Source organism: Perca flavescens, chromosome 4 (genome assembly GCF_004354835.1).
Source record: "Perca flavescens isolate YP-PL-M2 chromosome 4, PFLA_1.0, whole genome shotgun sequence".
Taxonomy (NCBI): domain Eukaryota; kingdom Metazoa; phylum Chordata; class Actinopteri; order Perciformes; family Percidae; genus Perca; species Perca flavescens.
The window spans coordinates 34,526,660-34,546,719 of NC_041334.1; the positions used below are offsets into that span (position 1 = coordinate 34,526,660).

At 41.9% G+C, this 20,060-nt stretch overlaps 1 protein-coding gene across 1 annotated transcript in view; it reads left to right on the forward strand.

Annotated features, from left to right (window-relative positions):
- The first annotated feature begins 1,287 nt into the window (after positions 1-1,287).
- The window catches only part of ndrg3a (ndrg family member 3a), a 39,027-nt gene continuing 20,254 nt past the window's right edge, over positions 1,288-20,060 (forward strand). Inside the window, exons 1-3 of the mRNA XM_028575701.1 lie at positions 1,288-1,505; positions 16,542-16,626; positions 19,940-19,972. Of these exons, the coding sequence (XP_028431502.1) occupies positions 16,570-16,626; positions 19,940-19,972 (90 nt within the window). The 5' untranslated portion in view covers positions 1,288-1,505; positions 16,542-16,569. The remainder of the gene's footprint in view (positions 1,506-16,541; positions 16,627-19,939; positions 19,973-20,060) is intronic.

Below are 20,060 nucleotides of genomic sequence, written 5' to 3' on the forward strand. Positions count from 1 at the left end.
GGACCACTAAGGTCTATATAAAAGAGACTTCAGATACAGTATTAGGGGACCACTAAGGTCTATATAAAAGAGACTTCAGATACAGTATTAGGGGACCACTAAGGTCTATATAAAAGAGACTTCAGATACAGTATTAGGGGACCACTAAGGTCTATATAAAAGAGACTTCAGATACAGTATTAGGGGACCACTAAGGTCTATATAAAAGAGACTTCAGATACAGTATTAGGGGACCACTAAGGTCTATATAAAAGAGACTTCAGATACAGTATTAGGGGACCACTAAGGTCTATATAAAAGAGACTTCAGATACAGTATTAGGGGACCACTAAAGTCTATATAAAAGCATCCAAAGCACCGAACGATCCTTGTGCAATAACCCGGAAACACCAAGCATCCACCTTTCAAGTAAACTATATATCATAGTGTTAAATACACACTGTAAACATATAAATATCGGTCATACATATACTGTATATGCTGTCATATCCACCTACCTCACGTATATAAGCAACATATATTTATCATTCTGTTTATTGAATTCCAGCACCAAGTTTATATCCGTAAATAGTAGTCAAATGTTTATGTTGACCTTTGTTCAGCTTGCTGTCCTTGTCTAAGCTCTATACAGGTCTAACGGTGTAAGTGCATCAAGATCAACAACAAACCAGAGTTAAATCCCTTGTATCTGTACCATAGACCAGTGGTCTTCAACGTTTTTTAAGCCAAGGACCCCTTAATTGAGGGTAAGACAGAGCAGAGACCCCCGACTACATATGGTATAAAATGATGTTGCATATTAAACTAGGGCTACAATACTGTAAAGGCTATATATAATATATATATATATATATATATATATATATATATATATATATATATATATATATATATATATATATATATATATATATATGTAAATCATCTTTTAATGTTAAACATACACAGTGAATCTTTAGGATTAACTGTAGCTGTGGATGGCTCCCTTAATGACTACTTTACCTAAAGGCCAGTAAACCTATCCTCAGTGGGGATTTATTATGTATCATTGTTTGATTCATGTCAAGACATTTTTGAAAACACTTTCAAAAATTAATAATTTTAATTATTGCAAGGGGTCCTGCAATGACTCTGAGGACCACCTAGGGGTCCCGGACCCCCTGTTGAAGATCTCATCCCATAGTCTGTAAAATATATGTACCTATACTTGCCATTTATGCTAATTCTGATTATTTTGGAGCAAAGTGAGACCTCCTGTTTCCTCCCTCTATCTGTGGTGTGCACCGCCTCCTCCCATTGGCTCATCCGCGGTGTCTGCGACGCAGCGGGTAGTTCCGCCCAGACTCGCAGCGAAATACTAGTTGAGGCAGAGGAAGCGCGGCAGCCCGGAGTATCGTGTACTGTATACCTAAATATACACGTTCACGTTGATATTCAACAATATACCCGAAGACCAATTAACTGGAACCCCCACTCCCCCTCCGGACACTTCTTTTACCGACGAGGTAAGTCGTGTTTTCGCGGTAGCATTTCCACGTTCACCATTTACAGATGTGCCCGATGCCACAGGAGATTATCTCAGCTCGGTGGATTGCCTAACCTGTTCGCGTTGCTGTCTAGCTAGCTATATATCGCTGCGTTTGTTAGAGGAATGGTGGCAGCCGTCGGAACAACAGCGAACCGTTATTGTAGCTATACTTAATAAAAAGACACGTTTAAATCTCCGGTGGAAGTAACGCTAGTACTTGAATGAGCGCGAGCGAAGCGGTTCAGTTCGAAAAATTGCACTTCAATTGAACTGAGTTCATCGCTGCTCCTCTCAACAGTAATGCGACATAACTGCTGTTTTCACACCGTATCTTCATTTTGTTAGCGCAGTAGCTACGTATTGGTATTAGTTTTCTTTCTGTTACATTGTCTACCTGCTAGCTAAATAGTAACTTTGGTTGTAGCTATATAAAATAAGGCCTGTCACGACATTGTAAATTACCGAGCTCTAACAATTGAAAAAATGTTAGCCTAATAGCTTATAGATTGATGAATTTAACAGTGATAAAAATCCCTGTAGAAAAAAACTAGGTATTAACCCTATGTACTAGTGGTACCAGTTTTAGGTTACCAACTCACTGTTGAGTATAATAAAATACAAGTTGTGGGCTACTTGTAGGTGTATTAGAGGAATATTCATAGTATTTACAGTTAGGATTTAATTTTGTCTGGAGTTTGAAGAGGAAACCTATAACGTCAGCTGTCTTTATTAAGCCCAACGCTGTGTTGAATAATGTGTGGCTTGTCGTCTCTCGTGGTGTCACTCCACTGTAGATGATACGACTTTTTATTCTGAACATTTTTTTCCTAACACTGTCCGAGTCTGGACTTGGCAGATCCATCATTATCTATGCGATCAGTCACAATGACGTAGCTGCAAGTGTTTCACCATTCCTATGCCACATGATGTATGAATGTCACTGGTGGCCATGCGAAGGTCACACAGGTGAGAAGTGTGAGAGAGTGGGCATCAGGTGTTTCCCCTCTTACCTAAAACAACTAGGGTCATCTTGGGATATATTTTAAAAGGACATTGTGTTCTACAGTTTCCCAGTCAATCTTATCAGGAAGTATGTTAAAGTAATCCTAGTTATAGGATATTAAAAAAAAAAGCCATGCAGTAGAAGGTCATTATAACCGTTTGTATTAAGTACCACATATACACAATCTGTAAATGAAAGTTTCATGGTGGTGGAATTAAATGTGGGTCTCCCACAGTGCCCTCAGCTGTGGCATGTAATCAGATACTTTTAGGCTTGAATAGAGCTTACACAACAAGCACCCACCAGGCGTTTGTTGTCACCCTCAACATTGTCGTGAAAGACCGCTGTTAAGACTGGACAAGCTAATAGATAACAGGCTATTAAGAGAGCGCTTTTTTTTTCCTGCAAGTTGATCCGTAAACAAGTCTTTTGTTTTCACAACAGGAGAAGGAGCAGATGGTGGGTAGTTTGGGGTTTAGGGCCACATCGTTGAAAGCGGACCACTCCTGGTTGATTATTACAGTGAAAACCTACTGCCTAACTAATGGGAGTGTCAAAAGTTGTTAATTAAGCCACACGTTGCCTGTGAGACCTTGAAATCTCCAGGAAATGCGTTCACCTGTTCTCTCTAGGCCCTGATCATAACTCCCCACTGAAATTTTTAATAATTGAAATGCATTTGAATGCGCTTTACTACAGCACTTTGTTTTAACGCTGTCCGATTTTATTCATATTCTTTTCAAATGTGGAAGGTAGAATCCCTACACAAGTGCTCAGAGAAATTAAAACTTCAAAATGAAAACAAAGTCGGCATTCGGCAACCGTACTGTACTTTATATGACATTAATTCTCTTAAGTGAATGATTTAAAGTGGTTTTGATATGTAAACATCAAGAAATGACACTATTAAGGTGCCTTTCAGCATGGATTACTACTTACGCATAATTTGTTACAGGGATTACAGAGGACATAAAAAGTGAGAAGTGCTCTTGTGTAGGAGAGGATTTCTTGCAGGGATGAATGTCAGGGAGTAACGCTCACTGGGGAGATGGAGACCGTAATTAAGACGCTGTGCTGACAGTCAGTCTGCCTCGTGTTCACTCTCACCTCAGCATTACTGAGTCTACTGGTTTGCCAGCCCTGCAGGACAAAACATAACCTGCGCCAGACATGGACATTTACTGGGACTTCTAAGGAGCTCTGGTGCTGCTGTTGTGTTTTTTGTAACTGAACTGCATCTGTAATTTAAGCTGTACCAGGCCTAGAGTTACAGCGCAACCTTTTGCAGAGCAGCTTCAAGCTTTCAAAACAGAAACCGCTGATGCATACACACCTCTATGCCAGGGTTAACTTCTTAATTTCCCCTTGACCCCAGGTGAACAGCATATGCAGACCGCTATCCCATACTTCTAAGCGAAAAAAAAAAAAAAAGACAAAACACCAGAGACCGTCGTTAGCAGGCTTGTGTGCAGCAGCGGCAGGGTCCATACATTTTTCAGACACTCTGCTGGATCACACCCCTGATGGGAGGGATGGCTCCGTCTATTTTCTTTATCAGCATCAGCAATGAAATCAGCAGGTGGTGATGAGGAGAGGCAGGGCACAGGTGGTAAGCTTGTTGGTCCAAAGTGATGGATACAGGCCAAGCTGGACTGTCCTTCAGTGCCGCTGTTTATTTAGGATTGTATATTTTATGAACCTCTCCTCATACACCTGCACCTGCAGTTTATTTTCGCATTACCCTCCGTGTCCTGTTTTTATTTAGTTTTAGAGGGTTGTCATTGATTGTGTTTATCTAAACTAGTTCAGCCCTTCTTTATTCCTTAAGTAAGAGATACTATTTCCACTCTGAAAAGGTTTGTGTGTGTGTTCCCAGTTTGTCATAGATACAAATAGAGAGGCGAAGTCCCTCCCCTTCCGGTGGACCACCGGACCCCCGACAAGAGACAGTTATTTGATCCCGTTTTGAATTGACCCATTAATTACAAATATGACGTTTGTCAATTCAAAAGATAATTTTACAAGACAAGAAAGTCTCCGTTTGTCGTAAAGCTGTTGACGTACTGTATAAGACTGTGAAAAAAAACAAAATTAGAAAGACGACTCACCCCAAAGTGACGTCTCGCAGAAGCTACTACTGGTCTTGCTCGTTCTTTAGCTTCACCGGCTTATAAAAAGACCCTGGATAAAACATATCAGGTAAGATAACGTTACACGTGTTGTGGAACGGAGCTGGTTAGCAAGCAAGCCGAGCAGCAAGCAAGGTGACGTACTGTATATACTGCGAGACGAGGTATGTAGTTCACTGAGCGGTTTCACACAAAAGTAAGTGGTACTATGACAAACATCATATGCGTAATTCATCGCTCAATTCAAACCGGATCAAATAATGATTTGTCTCTCCCTCTTCACTGACATACATGTTTTTTTTCCCCAAATAAGGTCCCATAGGCTTCACCGTAAGGGGAGGGACTTTGCCTCTCTATAAGCTGGCACACACACTGCACAATAGGCTTTTTAAAACTCAAACATGTAAGCAGCATGTAGCTTTATTTAAAGTGGTTGGCTGCTGCACGAATCATTTCATACTCTGCTTAATTTTAATCATCCAGGGAACATCCAGGAAAGTAAAAATCATTTAGTAGTTGTTATTGTGACAGAGCAAACGGCAGATACATGCCCTGGTGGTTTGAAGATCCTTCCCCTTCAGGCGGTGTTCCTACTAGATGCAGTCAAATTTAGACAGGAATGATACTGTACGCTCAAATTTCACTTGAAAAGATTGCATCCCTGGTGAGTGTGTGAAGCACAGTGTGAGTCGTGACTTGTGATTGTTGCATGTGTACACTGCTGATACATATGACGGATGCATAATTGCTGCATTGAATCTTAATGACAACCGCTTGGGCATCCTGGGAGCCAAGTGGCAGCTACGCTGGTTTTGATAGAGCATTCCACGTTGCATTGGTTGCCGTAACTTTATGTAAATGATGTTGTAAAAGGGTCGTTCGATTTCAGCGGCACCACCAGCAGAGCTGAGGATAGCTCAGGGGAGGGGGGACCCGTGGTTGCCAAGGACACCACCGACCTCCACGGCGAGCATTTGCAAGGGAGGGTGCCGCAAGATCCACCTCTCGTGTGTTTCTGTGGGAGATTGAGTTGTCAGCAATCAGTCATTGTGACGGCCAAGTTGACCACATGGATAACTCTATCATCGGAGGCTGTGTTCCTGTGAGGCAACAGACGTCTTAGCACTGTTTCAAACACTGAACCACACTGAGATCTGTTCTGATTCAAAGGTCTCAGTGGATTCAAGAGGTCTTTACTATCTCTGGGCACAAGGGCTCTCGTATCTCTGTGCTGTGTTAATGTTTTATTTAAGGGTTTCTAAAGTTTCCAGTTTTCTACTCTAGCTTGTTGAACTGTGTGTGTGTGCGCGCGTGCATGTGCTTGAGAGAGAGAGAGCTAGTGGCCGGGCTGCACAGATGGTCTCGCTGCTGGCTGATTTCACTGCTGCCCTCTGGCCACTCTGACCGCAGTCCTACAGATCCTGCTGAGCCTCCAGCAGGACTGCGCTGTTCTGGAAACTCTGCCTACTCGCATCAGCCAGCTGGGACCCAGGACACACACACACACACACACACATCCCTCATCCCTCTCGCACTTTGTCTTTCTCTGTGCTGTCTGCATAAGTGAGCATGTCAGACGAAATCCCCAAAGGCTGAGCCGCAGCTAGCGTTGCGCGGGTACTCTATTAGGAGCACTGAGTGCAGGTTCGACAGGCCTGGCCATTCAGTCTTATTTATATCCAGATACCAGGAGGAGCCAGGAGAAACGCATTCAGCCGGGCTCACACTTCTCTCTGCGTGATTAGTTACAGTTACGGGTCCGACACACCCACAGGTTAGACCACTCTTTAGGTTGAAGTTGGGTGGAGCTTTGTGGTGTCACCATATACTATAAAAATCATTAAGGTGTAAGTTATTCCACCCTAGCAGTGGAATTTTACATTCATTTGGCACTTTTTACACTGTAAAGTGACTCACAAGTGCAATCAACCCTCATAAAACAAGAGCTAGATGTCATCAACCGATAGTATGGTCAGGTAGGTCCTGGGAAGGGGTCTAATCAGCCAAAATATGTGAAAATACCTGTGTGGGGGACCATGGGTGGGAACAACACGGTTAACTGATTGGTTGGTAAAACCTCTCTTGGTTAGATATTACTGAGTGTTGTAGCCATTCTCAGTTTAATTATATGGTATTCAGACACATTTGCAGTTAAAAATAACATGAGTATATTTTGGGCACATTTTGGTTAATTGTCCAGTCTTAGTTTATAGTCCAATACAGAAGATGACATTGGGGTGCATACGGACACAACGCATTAACCCATAAGACTCTTAGGACTTAAAATTGAAATGCAGCTTAGTGCGGGGACCACTTCTACTTATTCATGAAGACCAAAATAGATGACTCTGTACAATTTACTGAGCTGGGAGGAACATGGGAGGGATGCTTCACATCCCAGCTTCCCCTTAAACACACGAGTCCTTACGTATACACGTACAAAATTCATAACTTCTACACACACGCCCTTGTCTGACACAGACCTAATGGATACATTGAGGTTCCAGTTTGCTGGTCAGAAACATAACTTCCCCACTGGAAAATATTGCTGTTGGTCTCGGTGTCCGTGTTAGTGCAGTAAATTTAGCGTGGAGCGTTTAGTTTGAAGTTATGACAAACAGTTTTACAAACCATAGCACTGTATTTAGGGAGCCACTCTGTCCTCAGAGACTCTCTGGCTGTGTGTGTTTTCATGTGAGAGGTAAATCATGCTGATGATGCCAATAGATATGTGGTTATAAATCAATACAGCAATATGATGCTCTTTAATCTCATAAGACCATTAGCAGATAAAGTGGCCCCTCAAGGAATAATGTAATTCTTTAAAAGCCCTCAGAGAGTAATGAGAGGGGTCCTGCTCTCACTGGCTTTGCAGGATTAGAGATGTGTATTTGTGTATATAGTATGTGTTACTGTAGGTGTACGTATACTGTGCTTTCAGTAGTCTTAGACTGTTTGTCCATTTATGGAGTGTATGTGTCTGTTTACATGGGTGTCTATTTCAATTAGGAGAGACTTCATCGAATTATTTGACACATGCACAAGAAAGATGAAGAATTAGAAAAGTCTTTGGCTATAGACCCCATTGTGACCCCGATTGTCGCTAATTTTAAAAGGGGTAGAGAAGCTGTGAGTAATGTAGGATACCCCCCGATGGATTCTAGACACTGGTGGTGACAGTGATGAATGAAGAGGATGCTGAGATGTGGATGGATGAAAAGAGGAGTGGGCTTCCAGGTGGGCTCAGACCTAAGTCCTGGAAATGATGAACTCGAGGTGAATGGGGTGGAAAAGGGTCGCGAAGATTTGCACTGAAATGACAGCTGACAGCAACCGAGAACCAGATTTAAATATTTGCAGCAAAGATGTGATTGGCTGATAGAGATTGTGGCTAAATCTGGTTGGTTTAACTCATAGACTGTATATTAATGGACAGCGCACGTGTGACGTAACCCATTGGTTTGTGGAGATCTGCTCTCCGTCGTTGAGTTTGCCGTTACGGACGCAGCCATCCTGGTTGCGGATGTCACGATTTTAGACGAGAGGGAGGAGTGAGGGAGGAGCTGCTTACACTCTACGTTATGTTACACACTTTCACTGGCAATTACCTCATAGCCACGCCCTAAAACACCCCCTGCTTTATCGCCGATTTTAAAATCACCGAGACCGTAATTAAAAAAATTAACATCATTCTGTGTTGCAGAAGACTTAAAACTAGCGATTGAGACCATAAACTCCTTTTATTAAAATGTTTACTGAGGTAATAAATCAAGTGAGAAGTGGGTCACTTTCTCATAGACTTCTACAGAAACCGACCTCCTTTTGCAACCACACGTGTCGCCCCCTGCAGGAATTCAGATAGAATACAGGTTTAAGGCACTTCCGCATTTGCAGCACTTTGCCGAACCGGATGCTTTGCCCATTAATATTAACAGTCTATGGTTTAACTAAATGAGTAAACACCCCTAATCAGCCGATAAGAACACAGAGAGAGAGAGAAAGAAGGGAATGAGGGAGTAACAAGATAGTGTTCCTGATTGAATTTACACTTAAGCTTAATTTGTGAGTGCAACAGAGGCTGTCCCCAATCCTGCCTGAGTATAGAGGTCAGGGTTTGGGTGTGTGTTTTTTGGCAGGCAGATCAGTGCTGTGGCTGCAGTGTGCCAATGAGTATCATTGCTGATGAACCAGACTTTTCCTCAAAGACACACACACGGAAAAATGTGAGTGATGGACCATCAAAATGCAGTTGGACAGTTCATTAGACCCATGTTTTGAGGACGCAAAGACGTGCACACTATGAGTGAATATCACAAGCCCAGAAAACAAGGTCATGAGTCTCCTCCCACGCACAAATGCCATTTAGGTGTGCGTGTGTGTGTGTGTGTGTGTGTGTGTGTGTGTGTGTGTGTGTGTGTGTGTTTTTTCAGAGCGGCACCTGCAATATTGTCCCTGTGTGTGCGTCTGTGTGCGTAATATTCCATGTCCCATCCAAGAACAACCTCTACAACATTTTTATCACTTGCATTTTGAGTAATAGCTGGCCAGAGGCTCGGGATATTAAATGTGGTAGTGACTGAGTAAGTCTGCCTTCAGATTTGGTTTCCAAAGAGGGGATGAGTCAATTATAGTAATGCAGTATTTAGCATTTATTAGACTTTTTTTTAATCCTGAAAGGATCAAAGAAGGAGGTCAGTGTTTGAGGAGGAAGATTTGTTTCTCTTAATAACTGTTTTAAAATAGCTTCTCTGGCAGGTTGAGTTGCTAATCTTACATTTCCTTTTGTCTTTGCAACCAGTAAGACATTGTTTTTGCTTTGTCTACTTTTCAGTGATCCCCTATCTGCATGTATCTGTGTGTATACATCAATTATGTGAACGTAGACCAGAGCAGGATCGTGTTTTAAAGCTACCTTACCCAGTGTTTTCAGTTGGGCATTGTTCCACATTTTGAGGTGGGATACTGGATGAGAATAGACTATTTTGATAGAATCATGACAAAAAGAGACTTCAGAGAAATGTCTCATCATAGCTTTGGTTATGTTGTGATAAGAAGAAAAAAAGTCTTGACAGCTTGCGTCAAGAGAATCATATAAGCTGTAAGGAGGATGATGGAGCCTCAGGAGAGCAAGCTGTCATTTAATTAAGTAGGTGTGTGCGTGTGCGTGCTCTCTGCCTCTGTGCTCATTCAGCTGTGTGTGTGTGTTTGCTGACAGTATCAGCAGGAGCTGTTCTGTGCTATAGATCAGCTTTTCCATAATGGAGAACAATAGAGCAAACTCTAGATCAGATTCCCTCCTTCATGATACCCCTTACCTCTAGAATAGAACAGAATTCTATAATAAACTATAAACTATTTTGGTTGTTATCACCCAGGTTATTTACCTGACAAGAGGTGTGGGGGTGGGGGCTATATTGCCAAACAAATGGATTTTCCTCCTTTAATTCTCTTACCAAATGGCCCAGGTTAGAGCAATGATCTGGAACTGAGCCTTGTCACAGTCCATTAGCTTTACTCTGGTGGGATTTTTGCCTCTGCAGACTGTAAACTGTAAACACAGGTTTAGCCTTGTTATAAAAAGTTGGAGGGAAAGAAATGTGTAGTGACATTCCCCTGGATGGAAAAGTCTCCCAGTCTAAGAGCAAGGCATCACAACACTGGGGACTGTGCAGGGATAAGTTGTTTTCACTTGTTTCTAGCCCTCACAGCAAAACACACTTGCACATAAAGAGGGGGAGGACATAAAAGTTAGCCTGTCTGAATGGTTGACAGGCGGGTAGTATCCCTGGAATTTGTGCTGGCCTATTTTCTGTTGTGATGTGAAGCCTGGTGAAGGGCTGACTGAAGACTGAGGCTCCAGTTGGGGACCGACATGCTTGTGTTCCTCTGTGATAGGAACTGTCATTAGAATAATTTGGCTCCCAGAGACAGCAGACAGGCAGATGACACTACTTCCTCTTGCTGGTATTGAATTGGTGTGTCCCAAATCAAGGGCTGGATCTTTTGAATGATGTAGCCCATGAAGGTAGGTCCTTCGGGGGCTTTGAAGGTCTGACTGAACCTGCTCTAAGGGAGACGGCCTAGAATCAAGTGCAAATGTTATCGTTCATTTGGATTGTCATCAGGAAATTACCAATCAAAAGAGTTTAGAAACCAGTTAGTAGTGGCCGGGTTGGCTCAGTGGGTAGAGCAGGCGTACATATACTGAGAGGTTTATGCCTCGACGCAGAGGTCCAGGGTTCGAATCCGACCTGTGACGATTTCCTGCATGTCTTCCCCCTTTCTCACCTAGCTGTCCTGTCAAAAATTAAAGGCGGAAAAGCCCCAAAAAATAATCTTTAAAAGAAACCAGTAGTAAACTGGGCCATATTTCACGATAACTGAGTTTAAAGTACATTTATAGTACGTTTATAGTATTTGTAAACATCTCAGTGTTTCCTCTATGCTGACCCTGCAGTGGCGGCCCGCCACGGTAAAACCTCCGCCACCACGGCACCAGAAACAACGCAGACGCACAACGCAGACGCACAACGCAGACGCACAACGCAGACGCACAACGCAGACGCGGCTGCGGTTGTAAGTGCACTAGGGTCAGGTACCGAACTCTGTACTTTTTTGGGTACCGACCGAATTACGTCGGTACTACCGAGGACCGATTCATGCTAAATTAAACGATACCAAGTTTTGGTAGGTTTTTCAAAACTTCACACCGACACGAGCCGAAAGCAGTCACAGTGCTGTTGACGTTACACTTCCTCTGCAGACTGATCTCATGAAGTGGCGTATGTATGACACGCCAATTCGCATGCCATTTTTGGCGTGTTATCAAGATGCGTGTGTGTGATTTTTACGCCGTAGTTAGTAGTATGAAAGGGTGAAAATCCGCATAGGGGGGTTGGTCGGGGTGGTGGATGGGTTGTTGTTCGGACCGACCTGACCCCACTGCTAAAAGAAATCCTAAAGGAAACACTGCATCTGTATTACTTATTTTCCAGATTGCTAACAGGATCGTACAGTGGAGTTGTGTTCTTCAAATTTGGGCAACAAAATGATATTTGGGAAAGGCCTTGTTGGCCTGTTATGTCTTCAGTCTAGAAATGCAGACTTTGGAGGGCCCAGCCCCTGAATATGGGCACAGTAATGCTCTGTCTGAATCATCACCACCACCACACGGCTGGGCAGCTACAGTCATAATGTGGTGTTGACGTCAAGGAGGAATAGGGAATATATATATTTTATATATATATATATATATATATATATATATATATATATATATATATATATATATATATATATATATATATCGCCTTAGATTTTGCATATGGTAATACGGCATAAGTGTTGTCTTTTCCTGGTTTTAAAGGCTGCATTACAGCAAAGTGATGTCATTTTCTGAATATACCAGACTGTTCTAGCTGCTCTATTATTCACCTTTACCCACTTAGTCGTTATAGCCACATTACTGATTATTATTTATCAAAAATCTCATTGTGTAAATATTTTGTGAAAGCACCAATAGTCAACACTACAATATTGTTGCAGTATCAATATCGAGGTATTTGATCAAACAAAATCTTGATATTTGATTTTCTCCATATCGCCCAGCCCTACTTCAAGTAAAGCTTCACCGTCTGAAGTAGGAAGTAAATATAATAAATAAACCATAATGTTTTTGAACACACAAAGACACATTTTTACAATGATTGTAGATGTCCTCCTTACACTCTAACTGGAACATTTGAATTTAATTATAATGGGTTATTTAGGCTGCAGCTTTCCGTTTATTAAGTTTATTACGTCATATGTCAGAGCCAACGTGTTAGAAGTGAAACGTTTGTATTTTTCCACGTTGAAATCAAAGCCCATAAGCCCATTTTTATCGCACTTTGTATAAGTTTGTTTTATGTGGCAGAGGGAGTTAAATAGATGAATAACTTTGCTTTAAACCTTTCCCCACTTTTAAGAGTGGCACATGTGTGGACCGTTAAGGATTTCTGCTTTATCACCATGGCAATACTCCTGTTGGCTGAGTCAGTGACTCCATAGAAACCCAGAGGTAGGTTAATATGAGGTCATCATGCTGGTGACATTCACCTCAGTAAACCTGAAACCAAAGAGGTCAGCGTGAAAGCACGGCCATGACGTGAATATTGATGACGATGAGTAAATCGGAAGACACAGTTGCCATGGCAATAAAGAGGAAAGAGGACTAATTGAAGGGGCTAAAGGGAGGGTCAGCATCACAGCTGGGCTCTCTGTCATCGATCATGCACCCTGCCTAGATATCCTGACAGCCCAAGGTGAGATGGAGATGGATAGACAAAGAAGGGGAGAGTGCACAGAGTGGAGGAGGAGGAAAATGCGTGAGGGAGGGAGGGAGGAAAAGTGGGAGGAGGAGTAAGGGATGTGTCCATCGATCAATTGGTGTCGTCTGCTGACATGGCAGCTACAGGACTCCTTTTGTGTTGGCAGAGACACCATATATCTACAGTAAGTGTTTTGGCACATGCCTCTGTGTCAACATGCATGCATTCTAGGGGTGGGAATCACAGGGTACCTCACGATACGATACGATACAAGATACATGGCCCATGATACCGATAATATCACGTTAACACCTGCATTAAGGTAAAGGCATGTCTTCTCTTCTTACAGCCATAGAGATTGGATAATGTGCGTGAGTTAGTAAGCAAGTGCTTGTCGAGAGAGGGAGATATGTTAAATATGTTATCTAGTTATTAAACTGGCATTTCCACGTCTTTGCTATAAGTAATTGTGTGAGAATAGAAAACTTCCTTGTCTCCCAGAGGCAGCACTGACCCTAAGCTATGGTGAAGGCTGACCTTTGATGCTTAGAAAGGGCCTCATGTGGTTTTCCCCTGACACATTTTGTTTCTTCTGCCGTTTGTTCACCCACCATAGCCTCCTTGTCCCACGCTGCATGGCATGATATTTAGCGCTGAGACGAGCCCCTTGCTGGCGGCCATGCTGTGCGGGGAAATGGACCTGAAGAACAGATGAGCGTAATCGTATGAGAGCCAGCATACAATTTGTGTGTTACTTATCTGCAAGTAGAAGAGCTGAGTAAAACAGATTCTGATGTCAGGGAAACCATTTGTGAGAGCGATCTGACACAACAGACAGACCTGCTGTCGAGGCTAGAGGGACTTGTTCTACATCATCAGCTCTCTCGACCCCCCCCTCCCTCTCCCCAATCCTCATCCGCATTAATGGTATGGTGTGAATATGGGACAAATCTCGCTGCACAGATTGCAAATGGAATTTCCCTCCGGTCATCTGGGACTACTTTCCTGATTTTTCTATTACAATTACGCAAATCTTTGCTTGCATATTTAGACAGTCTTCATGGCTCATTCGAGTCCCCGATTGTCAGGGCTAAACGCTGCTGAAAGCACATGTTTTGAGCTTCTCTTAATCAATTCTTCTCATTTCTACCTCTATCTATTCCCCTTGTCTTCGTGCCTCACATCTGTCCCTTGGGGCTAGCTCAGCTTAGAATAAACATCGGCAACCAGCTTTGTCTCTATGGCAACAGCTGTACATGCTGAACGGTAGAGCAGGCATGGAGCAGGCATTAAAGGGTGGTGATGGTGGTGCATGTTGCGTCTTTTTTCAGGTGGAAACCAAAGGAAGAAGCACAGAGTGATGGTGTGGGAGAGATGGTAGTTATTTGCCAGGGTAACCCAGTCAAAGGGGTCAGTGGGGTTGGCCTGTGAAAGCCCCCCAGTCAGTCTGTCAGTTAGTTTAAGCTCACCCTGACCCCCTCTCCCTTAACACCTTGATTACCCGGCAAGCCTGTTTACAATGAAAGCAGCTTTTGCCTCCATCCCACTTTCTGTGACAGCCTGAGGAAGTGTTGGATTGATCCGGCCAATATGCTCAATCCGCTCAAGCATGCAGAGTATTTGTTTTTCTTTTTTCCTTGTTCACTTGTCTAAATATTATTTAGTTCCACCATTGAGCCGGATTTGTCAGCAGGGATTTTGCTGGGTATGTTTTTACTCCCCATGCTGATGGCTGAGAACTTCCAACACTGGATGTTTCTAAAAAAAAAAAAAAAAAATGTCCCTGACTGTTTTATGCAATTTGAGGATTGTGCTCCGTTGTACCCATCTGCTTCCCCGGTTGTTTCCAGGCAAGGTGCAATCTGTAGCTAGAGCAGGATGTCCTCTGACCCCATTCATGCATCAACAGGCAGACCTTTGTCAGGCAAGCAGAGGATGAAACTGCTGGTAACACAGATATGGTGTGTGACGTCATCATTGCTGGTACCTCTCGCTGATGGTTTGCTGCTAGAATCTAAACTAACCAACCCTGAAGGTTATCTGATACCAGCATCTCAAGGTGGTTCCAGGGGGGGGTTGGCTCTGACTCAGGAAGTAATTATAACCGCTCCTCCACTTGGCTAGTCCTCTGCCCAATTGCATTTGTCCTTACTTCTTGTTTGTTTTATGTGCATTATGTGCATCTGTTCTGATAAATGCAATCTTTCAGTATCAAGTTTGTGGTGCGCTGCAGGCCAATTTGGCTTTGTCTTCCAGCTGTAAGCATTGAACTAGAAGAAGCAGACGCTCCATCTGCTGTTATGTGCAACATAAGCCACACTGAGCCAGGTAATTCAATACCACTTCCTGTCCTCACCTTGTGCAAACAGGCAAGGCCGAAGAGGTACAATTTCAGGGAAAGTGGGGGAGGGGGACACTTCTAGTGTCAGTGTTCTTGTTCAATAATTATGTGCAGGGACAAACGGCTGGCTTCAAGGGGAAACAAATGAGGTGGGCTTTAGAGATTCTTGTTAAGTTCTTGTTAAAGCCATCTTTGTGTGTGAGCATGTTTGCACGTCACGTGTGTGCACTGAAAGTGTGACCTTTCCTGAAGAACTAATACAGAAAACATCCTCCATCCCCTTCCCAGCTGGCTCTTGTATCATAATATACAAATCACAGTATGCTGTGGTACCATAGATAGAGAAAGATACTGTCAGGGCTGGACTTGTGACTTAGCTACCTGCTGCCACCTCCTTCCATCCCATAATCGATCAGTATCGAATGAGTAGGTTGTGTTGCCATGAACTGCATCTAGGACTGAAAAGATACATTGATTAATCATATAAGTCATTTATCATGGACAATTACCGAACATTCCCTAGTTCCTGTTTCTTAAACTTGATAATTTCCTTTGTTTTATACCATTGACTTTGAATATGTCTACTTGGCATTTTTTTTTCTACTTTCTAACGTTTTATATATATAGTCTAAATATATTTTTCTGTCATGCTGAAAAAAGAAAATCATGCCCCTCGCTCACCCCAGCAAGATCAGATTTCATTTTCATCAATCATTAACAATACAATAGAACAATACAAAATTAAGAAAATATTCAGGTTAGCAAGATAGCCTTGCTAGCAACAGAGCACTTTTGTTTGATTATGTCACCACATGAATTGTACTTTAGGTCTGCTCAACACGCCCCCACAGCGGTGACTCTACGCCAACCAGTTTTAGAACCTCTGGCTAAACAGTATATTTGGAAAAAAATCAACATATTAATTGTTAATAAGAACAGGTTATTAGATACAGCAGCAACAAAAAAAACACCAGAAAAAATAATAATTATAAATCTGATATGAATCCAGGCATTCTCTTTCAGTTCTGAAGAATTTGATTCATTCATTTTGAAAAGTACATAGAAAGATAGATTTAATACATAGTGACCTTCCTCGCCTTGAATGGGCATTTTCATTTGTGCTACAACAGTGGTGTTTGTGCAATGCTCTCACAGTTTACAAGTTTTCTTTCCTAACTGCTGATGCTTATTATTAGCGAGCATAATGTTTTCTCTTTTTCTTCCTGGACAGAGTGGTTGACAGTGACAAGACAAGGAAGATGGATGAGCTGCAGGATGTACAGCTGACTGAGATCAAGCCACTGCTGACCAATAAGGTAAGTTGTGGGGAGGTCAGGACAGTGACAGGCCGCTGAGGCAACACGCACACAACTGTGCACCTAAACTAATATGTAAAACCACACCTATAAACTAAACAGACATGTGGTGCACATTTAAAGGGAATGAGCACCCCATATGGTCCTCCCAGGCAGATGCATACGCAAATACAGTACTCTATAGGCATGCAGACTCTGCAGTCCTGTTCATCAAAGTGAATTATTCATATCTGCTTGACTGTGTAGAGTGGGAAAAGAAAGGAGAGAGCAAGTCAAAAGGGAAAAAAAGGTTGTAGACGAAATGAGGCAAGAAAGAAGAGAAGCGGGGAGTATAATGTTAGACACGCAGACAGTCAGAAAAGACAAACAAGCAAGAATGAAGAGAGATCAAAGGAGATACTCATCTCGTTATTTCTAAGAGCTTGAAAGATTGTAGCAAGTTAGAGACAGCAAAAACAGAAGTATGGAGGAGAAAAAAAAACAATGGCAGATGAAAGCTCTTGCCATCCCCTTGTGGCCTCCTCCTCTTCCCTGATCCATCTCAACAGCTGATTAGCTGATTAGAAAGACTGTTTTGTTCTCCCCCCAGGCAATTGTCACAGACAGTCAGGAGGAAATAGTGCCTCACAGGAGAAGTGAGTAGTGAAGTATCAGGTCTGAAGGGATTGCGTCACTTGGTGGTGCGTTTGGTGATCAGCAGGAGCACATTGCTCATTGTCGGGCTGCATGCTGCATAAGGTAGATGTCTTGTGTGAGGTGACAGGGTGGGGAATGTACATCATTAAAACCATCTGAGTGAAGGATACTGGTACTGACCTCTCACTCCCCCTAGTGGCCAGCTCATTAAACAGATAAACCAGGAGTCTTGAAAGCATGGCATTATAACCGTGACAAAAGAGGATTTTCATTTTCTCTTTGATCCTATGTAGGAAACGTGTTCTGATTTCCATACAGATAATACATTTATGAATGATTTACATTGGTGATGCAGCCAGATACGAGGAAGAACTGAGTACTGTCTGCAGCAGCAAAGTAGCTTTAACAACCGTAAAGAACAACATAAGTGTAATGGCCTTTTGCAAAGGTTACAAATGTATGTGATTAAATTGCATCAAAGTAGAACATGCATAAAACAAATGTATATTTAACTACTTGTGTAGTGCAACAGTTGGCGTAACAACAAATAAAATGTATAAGCACAGTTGCATCACATCTTTGGCCAATCAGATTACTAATAACTTAAGCTTATTTTAGTAATAATCGTAGGGTATTTACTTCATGGAAATAATGCTAATGTGTTGAGGTTCACTTCACTGTAGTCAAAGGAAGCACTTTTCCTTCCTGTACTTTGATTTTGTATCTACAATAGAAAAAGCTAATACTGATCCAATACTTCAGCACCCAAGATCTGCATTATAGCAATGGAATAGTGTAGACTTTGGATAGAAACATGTTTTTACTATGATTTCTGCTGCACAGCTATTTCAGTAGGAAGAAGAAAGGGAGAGCTTTATAGCCACCATCTGTCTCTACACCAATATGTACCCTACTGGTCTGGCCTGTACCTAAATCCCACAAGAATTTTCTTTGTTGTTGCCCACTTTCCCTTTTCTACCCATCTATTCTGTAGCTTCCTGCTGTCTGAATAAATACCAAAAACCAACTGAGACAAGACTCTCTGTAAAAATGCTTCACCATTACTTATGTAATGTGTGTTAAGAATAAAAGTTGTATTGATATTGAAAACTTAAGTAATTTCACATATGGTGATAAGATGCAAATAACTGGCTGTGATCAGAAGATTGCCACAATTATGTATCCAGATGACACAATCCGTTGAACCAACCGATCCATAAACAACTAGATGAAGTGCTGCTCACCACAGTATGTCACACCCTATCATATTATTCAGTTATTGCTGTAATGTACTTAGGTTTATGTAATCTGGGCACAGTTCTCTACCTGGATCCCACTGCCAAAATGTGCTGAAATCAAACCGATAAGGCATGGTTATTGTTTGTTACATAATGGACAAATGTTTAGATCTATTATACTATTAAATATGACAAAATATATTACCAACCAAAAGTCATTAAGAGCTTGTAAAAAGTGACACAGCCAGATTTATTCTATTCGTTCACACATGAATGCTTGGAGCATTATGTAAATTATGTTGAAGAAACCCAACACATCATGTGCCATCCATCTACAATATATAAACCTGCATCAGAGTCTTACATAAGTCAATAGGTATTAGTATTGGCCATGGGCGTAAATCTGATCCAACAGTAGGGGGGGACAATAAACATAACATTTCTGAAGAGCAATTTTTGAAGGGGACACAAATAATGCAGCCACAATTATACTGGTAGAGGATATGTGTACACAGAGGAAAGCTTTAATACTATCATTAGTGTAGCATGGAGACTGTACCATTATCCTTCTTTTCAGTGTTTCTCTTGATTCAATGAAAAAGCTGACTAAATTGACCAAAATATTCTTCTTTAAAACCATTTATTTTTAAAGAAATACAATGATTTGTACACTTGTTAAATTAGCTGATCATAATGTAAATTAGTGAGCCACTGGTAAAGCTCATCTGCTCACCCTGACAGCCACATGAGCCACCCTGTCTGCAGCAAACCTACTGATCTTCCACTTAACATCATATTGAACAAAACACAACTGTAGATCTTCAATATACAGTCTAGCTATGATAATAACCCTAATATCAGTTCACACACATAATGTTAGGCTTATCGCCGTAGTAACGTTAGTTGTAGTGGGTGCATTTCTATCCAACAAGCTATTAAACACGCTAGGTAACGTTACATTATATTACTAACATAGTGACCTTTTTGTCATGACTGACTAATTCATTAATTACTCAGCATCATTTCTATTTGAGAAAAGAACGTCATCCGATGTTTAATGTGAATAAAATAGCTTTGAACCGCCTACTTACTAGCTACATTCCTGTCACTACCAATGTGACTGTACGATTCCTAACGTACAGCAGGCAGTGGACCAAACCACTGTGAGGCAAGGGAGGGGGAACTCAAAATGTTCCTAAACTTAAAAAGCATTTTTTGGGGTTTGTATTGTTTTACTACTTACACAGATATTTTAAGTATACATCTTTTTATGTTAATAACAATACATAGCATGGTTTTCTAGGGGGGGCAACCCTTAGATGGGGGGGTCCTGACCCCCCTGGGATTTACGCCCTTGGTATTGGCTTTATATGTATATATAAGTATGGCATTTATGAGCCTAGTTATATTTTAACTCTCCTCTTTTACTTGTCTTGCAGAATGCACGCAACTTTCAAGATTTCGACTGCCAGGTGAGTGTTGCTCTCTGCTCCTACACAAAGCGCTGCGGTGCCATGGTACGAGGAGATGCTGTTGTGTTAGTGGAAGGGGGTTGGGGCA